Source organism: Vicia villosa, linkage group LG3 (genome assembly GCF_029867415.1).
Source record: "Vicia villosa cultivar HV-30 ecotype Madison, WI linkage group LG3, Vvil1.0, whole genome shotgun sequence".
Classification (NCBI taxonomy): Eukaryota; Viridiplantae; Streptophyta; class Magnoliopsida; order Fabales; family Fabaceae; genus Vicia; species Vicia villosa.
Window position 1 is genome coordinate 61,024,592 of NC_081182.1, and position 19,570 is coordinate 61,044,161.

General features: G+C 35.0%; 1 protein-coding gene across 1 annotated transcript; it reads right to left on the minus strand.

Annotated features, from left to right (window-relative positions):
• Positions 1–3,742: 3,742 nt before the first annotated feature.
• On the minus strand, positions 3,743–6,345 carry LOC131655906 (nudix hydrolase 2-like). Its single transcript, XM_058925700.1, has 8 exons — positions 5,744–6,345; positions 5,605–5,670; positions 5,387–5,524; positions 4,820–4,897; positions 4,686–4,736; positions 4,561–4,595; positions 4,350–4,458; positions 3,743–4,260 (listed from the first exon to the last, which is right to left on the minus strand). The coding sequence occupies exons 1-8, from the start codon at positions 6,107–6,109 to the stop codon at positions 4,072–4,074; spliced, it is 1,032 nt and encodes a 343-aa protein (XP_058781683.1). The 5' UTR covers positions 6,110–6,345; the 3' UTR covers positions 3,743–4,071.
• Between the last annotated feature and the right edge of the window lie 13,225 nt (positions 6,346–19,570).

The window sequence follows — 19,570 nt, forward strand, 5'->3', positions numbered from 1 at the left end:
AGTACAACAAAAAGTTCTGCATTGTTTCGGCCATAACTCGAGAACCGTAACTCCGATTTGCGCCCGGTTTGAAGCGTTGGAAAGCTTATTGCATGCTCTATTCAATAATGAATGAATATCAACTAAGTTGATGATTTATTTTTATTTGATTTTGAGATTTATTCGACGATTCGTTGGTTCCGTCGCTCAAAATTGCGCGTTTTGAAGCCGTGTCTTTGGCACTTTATTGCTCGTGCTCCAAAATCGACTCGATATCTACAAAATGAATAGAAAACTATCAAATGGTATATAAATGAATAAAAACTCAATTAAATCCTATTTATACATATTTATACAAAAAGCGGGGAATTATTCAGAGAATATAATACAAAAGAATTGATAAGTGCCACAAAACAATAGTAAAAATAACGAATTTCTGGCACTCAACAATGGGTCGGGTGGATAGGTTCTATTTATATTATGTTGTCCACCCCTAGTCACCACTATGACAGTCTGCCGTCATGACAGTTTGAAACTTTTTATTTTTTTGTCATTTTTGTTGTTTTTCCTTGTAAATGTCTCAATTTGAATAGTATTGGAAATACATAGCAAATAACCATCATAACACAGTAAATGTACACAAAATGACCTTAAAACCAGCTGAAATCGAGCTAAATACATTATGAAAATGCATGTTATCATTACCAAACAAAGCCAAAAGTTAGTCTTCTCTTTTAGGGTATGTTTGGATTGATGGAATATAATGGAAAGGAGTGGAATGGAATAGAATAATGTTATGTTCCATTATTTAGGAGAAGAATACATAGCAAAGATCTTGTAGTTGTTTTCAGAAAGGAGAAGAATGGATTTGTTTTAAAGTATAAGCCCATACTGCAAGAGTCTATAAAAAGGAACTTGGGAAACCTAGTTTTGCAAGCATTCATACAAGGGAACCGTGGGTGCAATAAGGGTTGTTATTTTGGGAGTCTCTCAAGTTTTTCGTGTGTTCTTTTCTTTGTGCCACTCATGTATCTTCTCATACATCGAGGTAGACATGTGTTCTCACTCTTGAAGCTTTTAAGCAAGAGAGTTGAATATTGTTCATGATCAAATCTTTTAAGCAAGATCAAGAATTGTTCTTATTTAAGGTGCTTGACTAAGTATTTTTATTGGAAAGTGTAATATTTTTATTTGGGTTCCCTTGGTCATATGGTGTGTGACTGTTATTTATCATTGCGGTGATTGGAGGTGGGATGTCGATTTCCCGGGTCTAGATGTCGACTTCTAGGCAGAAGTAGCATTGGGTAGTGATTAGGCGAGAAGTTGTAAACTGAGACTGTTTAGGCTTTGAATTAATACTACTAATAGTATATTTCCTTCATGGTTTGGTAGCCCCCAGATTAGGTGTTGTTGCACTGAACTGGATTACCAATTACTGTGTTCTATATCTTTCTGCATTTAGTTTTATGTTTGATATTTGTGTTCTAAGTCAGCAGATGTTATAACATCTGTCTTGATATTGTATGTTGTTAGGACGTCTGTCTTGACATCTGTTCTAAGTGTCATAATTTCAGCAACTACTTAAATCTTCTAGTGAAGCTATATCTGACCCTATAATATATAGAAGGCTTATTGGAAGGCTGTTGTATCTTACTAACACTAGACCTGACATTGATTATATTGTCAGCAAGTGAAGCCAATTCCTTCACACACCTACCACTGAGCATATGTTAGGAGACCTACATGTCCTTAAATACCTCAAACAATGCCCTGGACAAGGCTTATTTTATAGCTCTAATTCACCTCATATTCGGACTTGGATGCTTGTCCTGATTCTAAAAGATCAACTATAGGTTTATGTTTCGTTCTTGGAAAATCATTAATCAGTTGGAAAAGTAAGAAGCAAGCTATGGTCTCAAGATCCTTACCAGGGGCTGAATACAGAGCTTTAGCTCACATTGCTGCAAGACTTTCACATAGCACATTCATCACCCATCATCATCATCATCATCTACTGTGACAATAAATCTACATTGCATATAGCTGCAAATCCTATATTTTATGAAAGGACTAAACATATAGAGATAGATTGCCATGTGGTCAGGAACAAAGTACAATCAGGTCTCATACATTTGCTTCTTGTTCCATCAAAAGAGCAAGTGGCGGATATTCTTACAAAACCTCATCGTCCAAGTCCATTTAACATTATGCAAGCCAAGTTGGGAGTGATCTCTTGCTTGAGGGGGGTGTAAAAGATGAAGAAAATTAGTTATGAGTAGTTTGCACTAAGTTACTTGCTTCCTAGGCAATAATTGTCATAGATGTTTCTATTATTAGTTGTTTTCTGTTTGAAACTATGAGCTGGCTGTTTACTAATACAGGGTGTATATAAAGTTGATCCATCAATTTGTAATGGTTAGATTTGTGAGCAATAAAAAATTTATGTGTTTGAGATCGAGTTGTGCTTAATTCATTGTATCTCTATCTTCTTCTTTTCTATGATTGTTTTCTTAACAATGGTGAATTACCAATAGTTTTCACAATATCTGCTCCAAAAAATTCTCAATCTTAAAAGTGGTCAAATAATTTATATAACTCAAAATATATAATAATATATCATCTCTTATATTTGTTCTAATTTACTTCTAAAAAGGGATAGCGGTGCAACTTATTGTCTGTTTGCATGCTCTTTCTGTATAATTTTGACTATATTAAATATGAATATAATAATCAAACAAAATTTTGATATATATATATATATATATATATATATATATATATATATATATATATATATATATATAATATATATATATATATATATATATATATATATATATATATAAATGAGAATGAGTAGGTTATATGAGAATGTGAGAATTTAATAACAATTATTGGATAAACTATTGGATATATGCACTTTTGTACAACTTATACACTTCAAAATCTACTTCTTGCCTTCATGCTTATGGGGCCAGGTTGATGTGCATAAGGTATATCCTTATGCACGGTGCATAAGTTTCGTACAAGTAATATTTAAATTGTTCCGAGTAACATTTTAGTTAGAAACGAGTAATAATATCATAAACCATGAATAATATATGCATTATTTGTACACATCTATTAATTATGAGTAATTATTAATTGTAAGTAATGAGTACACTATTCTGAGTAATATTTACACAATTCTGAGTAATATCGAATTTTAACTATTTTGAGTAATATATTTATTGTTCTGAGTAATATTTATACTATTTTGAGTAATTTGTATATTATTTTGAGTAATAAATATAATACTTTGAGTAATATAAACAATATTTAAGTATTTATGCACCGTGCATAAGGATATACCTTATGCACATCAACACATCCCATGCTTATGTTCATGTTCATGTAATTCTTCTCTTGAAATTTTTTATTTAAAACTACAAACCTCTCAATTTAGAATCCTCTAAACATTTAATTTGACTCATAATTGATCATCAAATTTATTTGATAAAATTTACTGTCAATAATAATATGTTAATTGAAATTTGTCTAGTAACTCATTATTAAATGATTTTAAAATCAAAATTAATTCCATAAAAAATAGATAGACAAAAATTATACTAAGAATATTCATTAAAAATAATTTAAAAAATTCATGATATATGAATTTTGAAATTTCTGCAGAATTATAATAATGGGCCATTTCATCCAAAGATCTAACAAATAAATAAATAAATTTCTTGATACATTATATTCAATTTAAAATAATGGTCAATATTCAACAAGCTAAGATTACTCAATAATTTTCCAACATCTGTCTCCTCATATTACAATATCAATCTCCACCTATTTATTATATGGTGAGAATGTAAGGAATTTACATAAATAAAGAACTTGGACAACTATATAGTATAGTTGACACTTGACTTGTATGAATTATTACAATAATCAAAGATTTGAATGAAATGAACAAATAAAAAAATGACAACAAACACATAATGACTTGATTTCAGACACATGTGGAAATTTGTTTGAAATTTCTATACACCCTTAGTAATTAAATATGTGCCACTCTTAATTAAGGTTGGTGAAGTTTGGAAGTTATTACAAATCAGCAGAATCTTTTGTGTTGATGTAGACGTGAGATTTCTTGTTACATGAAGTGCTAGTAAGCATGGTAGAAAAACCATGGTACTTTCCATTCAACTTTGATAACCCTACTTTTGTTAGAAAATTAAATAACTCATTTTCTTGAACAAAAGGTTGGGCTACATAATCATCAATTGGCATCCACTGAAATAGTAAATATATAAATAAAATTAGTATGAAAAATTGAGTTATCTAACAATTGATATTAATTTTATAAGAATACATTAATATACCTGAGCTGCTTCAATTTCTGAAACTTGGCTCTCAATGTTATAGGAATGAGGTTGTAACATGCATATAAAGAGTATCTCTGATTTTTGGAAGAAACATTTATGCCTTTCCCTAATTAATTAACAAGAAAAATAAACAATTATAATTTTAGTATCCATTTTAATATTCCAATATTAGTAAATGATAAGAAAAAATGTGTTCATGAAATCTTACCTGAATGCTAAAACTTGAACAAATTCAGTTTCTATCTGAAAAATAATAAAATCAATTTAAATGAGTTTGAAGAACATTTAATATGATTAAACTAAATTAAATTTAAATATGTTTTTTATACTTACTCCTGTTTCTTCTTTGACCTCTCTAATTGCAGCAGCACAAACATCTTCACCCTGCAAATAATAGAATTCAGATTAAAACAAATACATCAAAAAAATTCAAAGATTTAAAAATCAATAATAAATTTATAACATACCTCATTAACAGCTCCAGTAGGCAATTTCCATATTCCTTTGCCACTGAATCTCCCGTTTTTTTCCTGGACCACTAGGACCTATAAAAAATAAACAAAACAATTTAGTACTATATATTGAAATTTATTTTATTTTTAAATCTTTTTTAAAGAAATTTTAAAAAAAAAATAGGCCTCCAAATATTATTTGTCAACAAATTAGTTAAAAGTCGCCTCAAAACTTTATTATATTTAAAAACTAAAAAGTAATATGATGATGATCACAAAATCAAGTCATAGATTGACTCCATCTCCAGGTTCATGAAAATTACAGCTTACAAGTCATCTTAGAAATATGGTATAGTCAAATAAAAATTTGAATCACTGTTATTAGTCATTTGATAATAAAATCTACTACAGATAATAACCTATACCTTAGAAATATTCGCACATACGTATCAGATATCATATACACGTATCAGACATCATACACGACACTAATACATTAACCTATGTATCTGTATACTGTATTGTATCTGATACCCGAAAACACCTTCAATGTATTAAATCGGTAAAATAAAGACGAATTACCTCCATCTTAGTGTTGATTACAAAAGCACCGATTGAAATGCGGTGAGAAGCATTTGCAGGAATGGTATTCGGAGTATCAGGAATCCAATATACAAGCATCAAATGATCTGGTTCAGCATGATGATACTCAAATCCAGCCTATAAAAGGATCAACATAATGTTGTCACAATAAATTCATTTTAATCATTATAAAATGACTTCTAGTTCTAAGTCTTTACCTCGACCGCAGAAGCCACGAGATTTGAATGTTCTCTAGGCAATTTGATCCACACTCCCTTCTTTCCCTACAAAACAATTTTTTATTGATTAGAATGTGACTCCAAAATTTTGATTAATCATAACTTATTTGAAATGTACCTGTTTTCTCCATTGTGATAATGAAGCTTCTAGCATAGAAGCAAAAACATAAGAATTCATAGACTCCTCCATGTTTATAATAACTCCTCCATGTTGATCTTCAACTGCTTTGAGTAATCCAATATTTCTTCTTCCTCTCGGTTCCTCGTCTAATAAAGCCGATGAAGTAGACATATATACCCTTGGGAAAAGAACACTATGTTTAAACTGAGGGATGATAGAGCCATGAAAACTTCTTGCTAGAAGTGGAGGTACAACGGAAAAAGAAGAAGAAGAAGAAGAAGAAGAAGATGTGAGGAATGATGTAGAAGTTGGCAAAAGGCGTGAAGAATAAAGCTTGCTAGTGATAGCTCTAAACCTCATCATTATGAAAATCAACACAAAAAGCGATTATGGATGTTTTTTTAGTGGAAGCAATTATTGATGTTATGATTATTTTTTTGAAACTATGTTAATGGAGAGAATAGAGACTTGAGAAAATTTATAGGACTAAAAGGGAAAATTCCCGTGAAATAAGTGGCAAAAACGTTGAATTAGTCATTAAATGTGTTTGTAGATTCTTATAAGGAACAGTAAGAATTTGTAGAAAGAAAGGAACATGAAAAAGCTGAGAACTAGAAAACAAAAAAAAAAATGGAGGAATAAGACACAAGCAACAAGCAACAAGTTACCCTTTTTAGGTATTCAAATTTCAAAGTGAAGACATGAGAAGTTTATGTCACTTTTTCTTTGAAGTTTCAGATGAAAACGCGGTGCAAGTTATACGAGGCAACGTTAACGAATAACGAGTAACAATTTATTGCATGACCCGTGAAATACACCACAAATAGGTGAGTTTGGCTTGACCAGAAATATAAAATAATAATGATAATAGTGTTCAAAAAAAAATTAAAGTTATTGAATTATAAGTATCAACAATACAAAAATATATTATTAAAAAATATAAAGAGATGCTAACTCTGAATTAACAAGATACACTCATCTATGCTCATCTAGTTTCAAGTTCAATTTGTTGAAAAAAAACTAGTGTCAGTTAAGAAGTTTGTGTGAGAAAGTGTCGTATTGATAAAAAAAATAGAGATTTTTAGAATTTATAAGTGAGGAAATTCACAAGTTTTTGACAAATATATAATATATCTCTTATAAGATGGTGGATTGTTCATAAAAGAAAAACTTCAAAATTAAAATGTTTTCACCGCTAAATACATTTGAGAAAAAAAAAAGAATATCTATTTATAATTATTTTTAAAAAAATAAATATTTTTAAATAAAAATGAGTTACGATAAAAAATTATTATATTATGATTAACAAAAAAAATTATATATAAAATAAAAAATAATCTCAATAACAATTGAACTAAAATAATAATTTAATAAAGACTTAAATATACTTTATCCTCTGGATTAATGGAAGCGGATTTTAATTTACCTCAAGTAATATATTTTTTTTATTCTCTTTTTATAATGTAAAGGTAACCTGCAGGAAATTTCACAGGAAAATCCGCAGGTAACCTGCAGATTTTCCTGCGGATTTTGGCTTTAGGGACTAAACCTCAAGCAAAAAGTAAGATATAGAGACTCAAACTAAAAAAAATAACTTACAAGGACGAAAATCAAAAACTCGCTAACTTACAGGTGAAGGATAGAAAAACACTTAGAAATGGGGGGTTTGAATAAGTGTAGCTTTAAAACTCTTAAGATAAAAACAATTTGCACAATGATTTTTATCCTGATTCGTTGTTAACTAAACTACTCCAGTCCACCCCCTTGGAGTGATTTACCTCACCTGAGAATTTAATCCACTAATCAATCTTGATTACAATGGTTTCCACTTAGATACCCTCTAAGTCTTCTAGAGTATTCTGATCACAACTTGATCACTCTAGGAACACAATGCTTAGATACCCTCTAAGACTTCTATAGAATCCGATCACAACTTGATCTCCTCTAGTTCCTTTACAAATGAATGTAAACAAATTCTTACAAGAGTTACAATGCTTCTTAATAAGCTATAATCACAACTGTGATTTTTCTCTTAAGTTTAAGCTTAATCTCACTAAGTATTACAACAGCAATGTAGTGAGGTTGAAGATGAAGTTTGAGAGCTTTTTCACTTTGACAGCGTTTATGTATTTTTGCGTAAGTGTTGCATTCAGCTTCTCATCAGAACTTCTATTTATAGGCGTTTTGAGAAGATGACCGTTGGGAGCATTTAATGCGTTGCGTGATCCGTACAGCATTGCATTTAATGTTTCACTCTTTTGTCAACTACCTCGAGCCTTGCTTTTCCTGCTTTTACTGACTTTGCCTTTAATAGCTTCTAACGTTCCTTTTGTCAGTCAGCGTAGCCTGCCAGCTTTGACTTGCTTCTAATCTGATCTTTGTAGATACAACGTTTGAATTAATTAGATTCAAACAGCTTGGTGCAGAGCATCTTCTTGTCTTCTGACTTTGAAGTGCTTCTAGCGTGATACCATAAGAACTTCAGTGCTTCTGCTTCTGATCTCAAGTTCTTCTGATACTTCAATAGACCATGTTCTGATTCTGCTTGACCATCTTCTGATGTCTTGCGAGAGCATGTTCTGATGTTGCATACTGAACCTTCTGAGTCAGTGCTTCTTAGCACTGAATTATGCATACTCTTCATATATTTCCTAAAATGGAAAATGCATAGGATTAGAGTACCACATTGTCTTATACAAAATTCATATACATTGTTATCATCAAAACTAAGAATATTGATCAGAACAAATCTTGTTCTAACAATCTCCCCCTTTTTGATGATGACAAAAAACATATATAATTGATATGAATTTGCAATCAGAATATCAGATGACTAAAGACAATTACACAGTTATAGCATAGGCATATAAACATAGTGTGTGAATATGTCTCCCCCTGAGATTAACAATCTCCCCCTGAGATTAACAACCTCCCCCTGAAATAAATACTGGAAGAATTTATAAATAAAAGACTTCCCTAAGTATTTTTCATTTCAGTCGAGACGTTCACATTTGCCTAGAACTTCAGAACATTCAGAGCTTCTGCTTCTTGCTTCCATAGGACATCTTCAAAGCTTTAAATTTCTTCTTGAATCATTGCATGCTTGATTGTATCAGAACATTCTTGAATGTACCAGAGCATCATCAGAGCATCTTTACATCCTGAAATGTTTCAGAAAAAACTATACGACAAAAGTCAGAGCATGAATGAGTCAGAACATTCTTTTAAGACGGAACATGTATCAGAGCAAAAACTCTGGTCAGTTCTTAAACAGAATGTGTATCAGAACATATAAGGGATAAGAATGTGTTAGAGCATATTCTGCCACGAGAATATCAGAACATTCTTACTTCTTGCTTCTGATCTTGAAGCTTCACATCACTAAGCTTGCTTCAAATCCAAGAACATGTTTCTTTATAGAATTGCTTTTCCCCATGTATTTGCTTCTCATATTGAGCTTTTTCAGAATATCTTCAATCCTGCAAAAATCTCAAAGACATAGAACTTGCAAATATTGTTAGGAATGTTGAGACTTACTCCCAGCAGCTGATATAATAAATCAAATCAATTATCATGTTTTCTCCCCCTTTTTGTCATAACATCAAAAAGCAATCAAAAGATTCAGATGAAAAACAAAAAAATGAGAGAAGAAGATAATATTTCATTGATTCACCAAAATATCAGAAGATACAGAAGGAGATGCAAGAAATAGATGCAAGAAACAAGAGACAGCTAAGACCAAAGGACTACGACTAGCCTAGCTTAGAGACTATCTTGGCCAGAAGGTCTTGAATCTCAGAAGTGCTTTCAGACTGCTTCTTCATGAAGGTTCTGAATTCCTCATGCGTTTCCTCATGCTTATCCAAACGAGAAGCAATATCAGCTTGATTCTGTTGAAGAGCCTTCACAGCATTCACCAGAACAGAAGGTCCAGCAGAAGAAGCTTCACAGCTATCGTTCAGAGGAATAACATGTTCAACAACAGCATCTAACATGAGAACATCATCTTGACCAGCAGGATGATTCTTAGCACTCTGCTTCTCAGCATTAGCTTCTGACATAGAAGCATCTTCAGCATATTCTGGTGCAGGAAGATCAGAATCTCCATTCTCTAGAGCCTGAAGAATAGCAGCCAGATTCCTCGGAGGAGTGGGAGCAGCAACTTCTGATGGATATTTAACCTTAGGAATAACCATGTTAGGTGCCTTCTCAGAAGGATTCTCCCTAAGCCAGTTGAATAGCCACTGAAAGTCTCCAGTCAGAACAGAATATGGAGGCTTCCACACGACCATGGCAAGACAAGGCGCTTGATCAGACACATCTTCTGCAAGCTCATCAAGAAAATCTTTTTCTTCAAGATAATACCTGCCCTTGAGATGACTGACCCAGAATTCTTCATAGGATCTTAGAAATCCAAGATGACCTGGAGCTTTTGCTACACACGCCTTCTGAAGCTTCAGAAACTCAGAGTTCATCTTTCTTCTGAAAATCCTCCAGAGATTTCTCAATTCAACATCATCCATCCTGGCATGATGTGCTGCCTTCAATGTCTCTAAACCTGTCTCCATTTTCAGATTTAATAATTCAAAATTTAGACCAACAGAAAATTCCCGGCGGGATTTGAGTCTGGTGACGGCAGAATCTGGGTTCAGAAAGAAGTAGGGTTGAGGTTCTCTATCAAGAGAGATGAGATTCTACTTCTTCTGACTCAGCATCTAACACCACAAGCTCAGGTTCAGGACGGGGTTTGGGAGTGAAGTTGCAGTCACGAAACGATTGAGCCAAAGAACCAGTACTTTTAGAGTCTGATTCAGGAGAATTATTTGTAACTTGGTTAGCAATGGGGGAATAGTTTGCATGAGGTGGAGGTTGAGAAATGGGGACATTTGAGTGAGGAGGATAGAGAGTTTGAAGGGGTTGAATATAACGCCCCAGACTGCTTTCGGGATGATCGACTGACCCCACAAACCAACACGGGTCTTTTTAGCATGCTTTGACCTCACTCGCACGCATTCCGAGAAACTTCCCAGAAGGTCACCCATCCCAATACTACTCCAAGTTAAGCACGCTTAACTGTGGAGTTCTTATGGAATGAGCTACCGAAAAGAAGATGCATCTTGTTGGTATAGGTAGTACCCATCAATCCTTATAAGCTTTCCTTCATCCATGCAGTCCCATACCTACATAGCCTCAGGATTCCTCTCATTCCGATGTGGCGAGCACCCTTGCCATCCTAGGCCTCAGGTTTTACATGCAGTACAACCACCCCTCGCCTTCTTCGGCCTCGGGTGTTACATGCCCACCAGCTTCCGCATGGTTCGTCCTCGAACCACATCGTACTGGGAGAGGTCCGGCTCTGATACCATTTGTAACGCCCCAGACTGCTTTCGGGATGATCTATTGACCCCACAAACCAACACGGGTCTTTTAGCATGCTTTGACCTCACTCACACGCATTCCGAGAAACTTCCCAGAAGGTCACCCATCCCAATACTACTCCAAGTCAAGCACGCTTAACTGTGGAATTCTTATGGAATGAGCTACCGAAAAGAAGATGCATCTTGTTGGTATAGGTAGTACCCATCAATCCTTATAAGCTTTCCTTCATCCATGCAGTCCCATACCTACATAGCCTCAGGATTCCTCTCATTCCGATGTGGCGAGCACCCTTGCCATCTTAGGCCTCAGGTTTTACATGCAGTACAACCACCCCTCGCCTTCTTCGGCCTCGGGTGTTACATTGAATATCAAGAACGAGTGTATTAATGGTATGGTCAGAAGCAATATTGGTTATGGGTGAAGAAGGAGGGGTGAGAACTTTGGTAAGTTGAGGAACTTCTGTTGGTACAGATTCTGAATTTAAAACAGAAACAGAGTTAGGTTCAGAAACATGAATACCTGAAGAGCTCTTCTTCTGAGGCCTCTCAGAGACAGCTTCCATAGCCTTTCGCTTCTTCTTCTCAGAAACAACCTTTAACTTTTCTAGAGCAAGTTCTCTCTTTCTGGCAGCTTCCTTCTCTTCTTCTTCCTTATTCACTTCTTCTTGAATCATTTCTTCTTCTGACCTCTTTTCAACTTCAACACTTTTCTTTTTCTTCTTCTTATCTTTCTGCTTCTTCTTCTCTACTTCTTTGACTTCTTCTTTTTCTTCTTTTTCTCAGCATCTTCTTGTTGTATATTCTCAACATCAACAACAACGTTTTCATCAACTTCTGCAGCAGCTTCTTCTTGATTGTCTTTGTCCTCATTGACAGAAGGAAGATCATGCTTGCGCTTCGTTCTTCTTTCCTTATGAGGAGCAATTTCTGGGACAACTTCTGGAACATCTTCTGATACTTCATCCTTGGAGGTAGAATGCTTCTTACGACTTACTCCAGCAGGGGCATCATTAGCACTACCCTTCTTAAGAGTCTTACGATACTTAACCTCAACTTCTGAAAGTTCTTTACTAAAAAACGTTTCAAACTCAGCTAGAACAGGACCTCTTCTGATTTTGATTCCAGGAATAGGTTGAGGAGCATGTTCAACAGCTTGAATAAGATTCATCTTTCTCAAGGTGTTAGCATTCAAGATGCTTCCAGTGACAGTGACAAGATCCTTGATGACACCATCAGATTCCAGTTTTTCAACCATCTTGGTTTGAACCAGAATGTTGGTGATGATTCTTCTAAAAGGAATAACATTGCCTTTCTTAGTTCTGTTCTGATCTCTAGAATCTCTTACAGCATTCCACATGTGATTGAAAATGATGTAAGGAGCATCAACCTTCTTCTGAGTACCAATACAATACATGATGTATTGTTGGTCTCTGTTGACAAAGTTTGGAGAATGGGTTGCTTTCCTGTGATAGAAACATCCAAGAAGAATCTTTGTCCAAAATTTGTAGATATCCTTCAAATCCCTGACATCCTTGGTCTTCGTCACATCTGGATATAGTTCAGCAAGAACATCTGCCCAGTTTGCTCTACGAGAAAGTTCATAAGCGCCAACAGGCTCTTTCAAATTAAACAGTATTCTCAGAGTATCTTCAGTTATGGTGAAGAATCTTCCATGAACAAAAGATACAACTGCTTTAGGAATGACGAAAGCATACGCCCAGAACTCTTTAACAAGGTCAGGATAGACCGGTCCACAGAACTCATGAAACAACGATGACCATCCTTAAAAGACCATATTATCTTTGACATGAAACTCATGTTCTTCAAGGTTGTCAAAATCAACCATCAACTCACAAATAACTTCTAAATCTTCCATCGGAATCGAACACGTGACCGGTGGAAAGAATAGTTGTTCTTCTTCTTGTTGATGTTGTTGAGAAGGAGATGAAGAATCAGCAATGTGCGATGAAGAAGCAGCCATTTTTACACTACTGAGATTTCTGGGGTTCTTTCTTTTAGGGTAAGAAAATAGGGCAAAAAGGTTGCAGAAGTGCATAAACAAGAGAGAGAAAGAATGCATAAAAGAGAAATTGTTATGATGAGAGATGTATATATAGACGCGGATTTGAAAAAGAATGCAATGAATTTATGAGAATGAACAGTTACAGAATCAAAAGAATCAAATGCATTTAATGATGAATGACGTTAGGTGGGATAACATGAAATTTGAAATGATTTGCACAGTTACCTAGGGCGGCGTCTCATCAGTTGCACGCATGCCAGTCCAAATAGAGTGAACACGTGTTCAACTTCTGGAGCAGTTGGTGACAGCTGTTTTGCTTTGACTTTGATTCTGACAGAGTTAGAACTTATCATCTTCTCATTCTGATCATAAGTTCTTACTGACATCCTTTAGAAAGGATCTTATTCTGATAGGATCTTCTTTCTTTCCAAGAATGACATCTTCTGAGTGAGCAGAGGCGAGTCTAGAAGATCTTTTGACAGTTGGCTCTTCAGAAATTCTGAGATTCTCTAAAGAAGCAGCAACTTGATCTTCTGATCCTTTGCTTCTGGGTTCTCCAGCTTCTGAATCACAGACTTCAATATCTGCAAAATTCTCAAACTGTTTTGGCTTTTCAAGACCAAGCTTATCATCAAATCTGATGTTAATTGATTCTTCAACAATCAATGTTTCAGTATTTTATACTCTGTAGCCTTTTGAGCGTTCAGAATATCCAAGAAGGAAACACTTATGTGCCTTAGAATCAAACTTACTCAGATGATCCTTAGTGTTCAGAATATAACAAGTACATCCAAAAGGATGAAAATATGAAATGTTGGGCTTTCTGTTCTTCCACAATTCATAAGGAGTCTTATTACGAATAGGTCTTATAGAGATTCTATTCTGAATATAACATGCAGTATTTATTGCTTCTTCCCAGAAATGCTTAGCCATATTGGTTTCGTTGATCATGGTTCTGGCCATTTCTTGTAGAGTCCTATTCTTTCGCTCTACAACTCCATTTTGCTGTGGAGTTCTAGGGCAAGAGAAATCATGGGCAATACCATTTTCTTGGGTAGTGACTAGATAAACCAGAGGTTGTTTATTTGTAAACTAGAGGTTGTTTACATAAAATAGTACTACTGATAGTGAAATCTTCTTCCTGGCTTGGTAGCCCCCAGAGTAGGTAGTTAGACCGAACTGGGTTAACAATTAACTGTGTTATTTATCTTCTGCATTATTCGTTCAGTTATGAATGTTATGACTTTGTTTATAACATCAGGTTCAGAAGTGTTACCTGTTCCTAAACAGAACCATATAAACATTATAATCTGGTTATGTCTACTGAACGTGTGTGATCCCAGGTCACATTGACTCCTATTTAGGAGTAATTAATTAATGGGGGATCTTTCTATTCTGCTTATACTACATTAATAACAGATCAGATATCTTGACATCGGGATTGACATCTGAGTCTGTCATACCAGAATTTTCAATTGGTATCAGAGCAGGCATCCTGTTTGTTTCTGGATGAGATCCATGAGGGATAAATTCTGGTTGTGGTAAAAGTAGAAGATTGTTTGAACAAAGAATGTTCATATTGTATGGTCCCTTGAAGTGGAGCTGCGATGCTGGAACAAGGAGTGCTAAATCCAAAGACTTCATGCAGGAGTGAAGAACTTGAATTTCAGAACTAATTCGACCGGTATCTGTGGATAGAGAAGAACCGCTTCAAAACCTTCATGCGGGAGTGAAGATATTGATAAGGTAATCTCTCTATTTTTGTGAGTTTGTCAGGTCAGGATTTTGGTTAGGTCTAGTCAGTTGCTTGGTGCAGAAGCAAGAATTGTTCAAGGTTGAGCAGCAATCAATCTGTAGTTATCATGCTTACTACTAACACTTAAAGTAAGCATTGTGTGAATTTTGTTGAGGTATGACTATTTTCCGCTGCATAGTCTCTGAGAAACCCTAGGGTTATGTATAGTCAACAGAATGTATGGCAGGTATTGTCAGCGATAATTAAAGTGTCAAAGATACTTGAGTATCCTCTCAAGTCCACTCATAATGACATGGTTTATTAGAGCTGATGAATGTCAACTGATCAATGATATTCATAATTATCTGTAAGTGTGTACCTTGAAATTTTCAAGGTTGAAGTGTTCCTAGAAGGAGGAACAAATGTTCTACTAGACGTTAGGACATTAAGAACTGGTATGCAGCTACCAGCTGAAGAACAGATGTTCTGGTGCTAAACTAATGTAGTGTGAAAACATTGGTTTGGAACCTACTCCTGGTCTGGAAGAGGAGACATCTGGCTAAGTTAATCAAGACACGATTAACATGTGCTTAGTTCCACTAAGAAAAATCATGAAGGTATTCCTTTCTAATCCTTTGTGTTGTACTTATGAAGAACCTATATCTGTGAGTTTCCTCTGGTCAACAAAACCAGATAAGTATTCATAACCATAGAGCAGTTGTTGGAGCTGAATACTGTGTTTCAATCACAGTGAAATATGGTTAAGAATGTGTATTGCCCTAGTTGTTATCCAGAAAGGGTAGTGTTGTTTGAAATCAAGGAAGTCAGATGGATCTGACTAATTCAGTGTCATGCTATAACTAAGTCTGTTCCAGAAACCTAGCTAAGGAAATCTCCTCTATAGGTACAGACTATGGCATCCTTCATCTCAAAATCAGAATGAAAGTCTGAAGAAAAGGTTATTGAGATGCTGGCTACTTTATCCCTTAATATGTCTGGATATTGCTGATAATTGGATTATTCTGTTATTAACCTGAGTGTTGTCAATTTGACATTAAAGATGTTAACCAAGAACCATGAAGGATGATGTCATATCTGATGTTACAATATCTCAAGATCTTCAGTTATTTTGTTTATTTTCCTAGAACAGAAAGTATAAATGTGAAGAGGTAATCAGTCAGAATGACCTAGTGTGAGTAGCAAATTCTAACTAAAAAGCTGGTAAGTACTTTGACGGGAGACTTAGTACTTATTAGGTTTAGAACCTGGATGCTGGACTGAAAAGAAGTTCTTCTAGCCATGAGTTCTCAATTATCTTCACACATCAAAGAAGAGGGCAAGAGTCTCTGATGTGGCATACTGATTCTGTTAAATATCTTGATGGGAGCTGGATATTTACAAGGTTTGTATAAAACAACTCAGACGTGTATATTGAAGATCAATTTATGGTTATACAATCATAGTTTCTTCTATTTCAAGTTACAGAGTGTGGCAATCTGGATCTTGTGTAGCAAGCAAACTGAGGTTTCTAAACTTGGAAACTGTGGCAAATTCCAAATGAAGGGAACTTCAAGGACGAACATCAAAGATGTCCTAAAGTTGTATATCTCAGGGTGAGTAAAAGAGTATGAAGATCAGCAAAGACAATGTTTTTCCGCTTCTATCCATTTGCAAAATCTTTTCAAATACTAATCTTGAAGAAAGAAGAACAAAGTCACACAAAAACCTCAGAACATAACTCAAATCATGTTTATTCTCAAAGACCAGCAAAGAATATTCTTTGCATTATCATCTAACGACATGAATTGATGGTGTGTATCACTTGTTCTGATCTAAGTGCATAATCCAACCTATGCACAAGTCCGCCTGGTGCAGTTCGTTCTCAAATAACATTTCTTGATGAAGACTTTGGTTAAAGTTCAGGTATGTTGTTTAAAATTGCTCAAGTTTATAGATTCTTTTTGTTTTGGTTGAGTCTTGTTTGAGTCCCTCATGTTCTTCTTTCGGATATGAGAAGTGTCTAGAGTCTAGGTTATGATTGTCTATTTTAAGTCAATCATAGGGTTTAAGGGTAGTGTTCAGGCATTGTTAAGTCTGAGGTCATTCTTTACAACTGTTTGGTAAAGAATAAAAAGTCTTGTTTCGAGTCGTGAACACAAATTGTTTCTTGTGTTCCAAGTCCTCTATAGAGAGAGTGTTATCTCTATGGATAGTCAGAGTTGGTTTGAGTTCAGATGAACTTGTGTCTTAAGTGGTACTAACATCACAAGGTACGTATTTCCTAGAAGAAGGACTGGGAATATACATTAGAAGTTTGAAAAAGTAACATTATTGTCTGAAGTGGCAGTTCAGGCATAATGTGGATTAGAATGGGCAGGTTCTGATCTGGATGTTAGTAATGTGTTCTGGCAATACATGATTAGTTTCATGATGGAGACTTCACTTAGTGAAGATGACTATGAAGACAAAAGTTCTATGATCAGATCAACACGAAGCAAGTAAAACCATATGGAGAAACAATCACGAAGCAGTATGTTGTCCTAAAAATCTTGCGTTCTTTGACGACATGATTCAATAACATAGTCATACCGATTGAGGAATTGAATGATCTTGCGATGATGAGCAAAGAGGAGCTACAAAGCTCTCTTGAGGCACATGAGCAGAGAATGGAGGAGAGAAATTGTGATAAGGCAAAGGCGGTGATCGATTTGCAAGCTCATTTCAATGAGAATGACGAGAAATCAAAGGAAAAATGGCCCATGAAGAGTAAAGGTATTTTTTAGAATGTTGGTGGAAGAGAATCCCTATATTCCAAGAATTTGACTTGTCAAAAGGGTGAGAGCAACTACAATTAGAATGATGGTCACGACAACTTTAAAGGTGAAAGGATAGTGGATATGGCACTGTAGGCTTGGGCATCTCAATTTCCAAAATCTTAATGCTTTGCAAAAGAACATAGTGGTAATAGGGATGTTATTGATCAACATACCGGCTAAAATTTGTGAAGATTGTGTGTAAGCAAAGCAACATAAGGGAAAATTTAGTTATGATGCAGGTTGTAGAACCAAGCATCACCTTGAGGTTGTGTATTCAGATGTGTGTGGACCATGAAGTTGATATGATTGGGGACAATAGATATTTTGTCACATTCATCGATGATCATAGTAAAAAGATATGGATATACCTAATCAAGAGAAAGGATGAGGTATTTGAAGTGTTTAAGTTCAAGTACATGGTTAAGCGGCAAAGTGATCACAAGCTCAAACTTCTCAAAACATATGGTGGAAGCGAATACGTCTCAAATAACTTTGGAAGGTTTTGTGATCAAGATGGCATAGTACATGAGGCAGTACCACCCTATACACCACAACAAAAAGGTGTTTCCAAAAGGACCAATTGATCGATTATGAACATGGTGAGAAGCATGTCGAAAGGGAAGAAATTTTCGAAAGAGTTATGGGGAGAAACGGTGTCAACGACTGCATTTTTTTTGAATAAGTGTCCCAACAAATAAGCTTGAGAAGATAATAGTGGAGGAAGCATGGTCTAGATTTAAAATGAATCTGAATCATTTGAGAGTTTTTGTTCGTTAGCGACATGTGTCGGGGAAGTTTAGAAAGAAGATGGATGATAAGGGAGAATTGATGATACTTGCAGGTTATCACTATACTGGAGGTTATAAGTTGTATGATACAACAAATAGAAGAACCATGATCAGCCTATATGTCATTTTCGATGAAATCAAGCAGCTGCAACTCCTTGTAACCAGTTACCAAAAAGTTGTAACCGGTTACAACAAGATTTTGATAGTGTAGAAATAGCCTCCATCGAAACCCGAATTTAAGAGAGTGTGAGAAGATCAATAAGTCAAAGATATTTTCCTCCAAGATTTTAAATTGTCTTAAGATAACGAGGTCAATGATGATGGTGATTCCGTCCATTTTGCACTTATGGTTGAATCTGAACCCGTTAAAGCGGAAGAGGCCTTAAGTGATCCAAAATGGATTTGTGCTATGAAGGAGGATCTGGAATCTATTGAGAAAAATAAGACTTGGGAGCTAGTTGATCTACCGAAAGAAAATAAGCGAAGGTATGCGCTTGAGCTTTAAAAGAAGTTTGAAATGGAGCATTGTAATGCTGCCATTACTCTAGATGAATTGAGGTTATAGTTTTCGAAGAATAAGGGTGAGAAAGATATTAATCCAACTCAATATATGAGGTTGATTGGATACTTGTGTTACTTGTGCAATACATGATCGGATTTGACATTTAGTGTCGGTATTATGAGTATATTCATGAAGAGACTGTATGTGTCTTAGTTGGCAGCAATCAAGAGGATTCTAAGATACGTCAAAGGATCTATTGGATGCAGAATCATCTTTCCTGCAATGGATAATGGCATAAAATGCAATCTGCTCAATTTTAGCGATTACAATTGTGTAGGGATAAAGATGATAGAAAGTCTACAGCTGGATACATCTTTATGTTTGGTGAAACACCAATCCCATGATTTTCTAAGAAGGAATCGACAATATCAATCTCTTCTTGTAAGGCCGAATACATTTTTGCTTCGTTGTGTGTGTGCCAAGTCATATGGTTAATGAATTTGTTGAAGGAGCTCGGTATCGAAGAGGGTGACATTGTAACGTTCATGGTTGATAACATTTTCGTTATAAACCTTGCTTAGA

Bases quoted from the DNA above. Each gene is read 5' to 3' on its own strand.
- LOC131655906 (XM_058925700.1), bottom strand. From the start codon at position 6,109: ATGATGAGGTTTAGAGCTATCACTAGCAAGCTTTATTCTTCACGCCTT. The intron at 4,459-4,560 runs GTAAGATTTCAT...TTAATTAATTAG, and splicing joins GTTCAAGTTTTAGCATTCAG to GGAAAGGCATAAATGTTTCT. The intron at 4,261-4,349 runs GTATATTAATGT...TTACTATTTCAG, and splicing joins CAGAAATTGAAGCAGCTCAG to TGGATGCCAATTGATGATTA.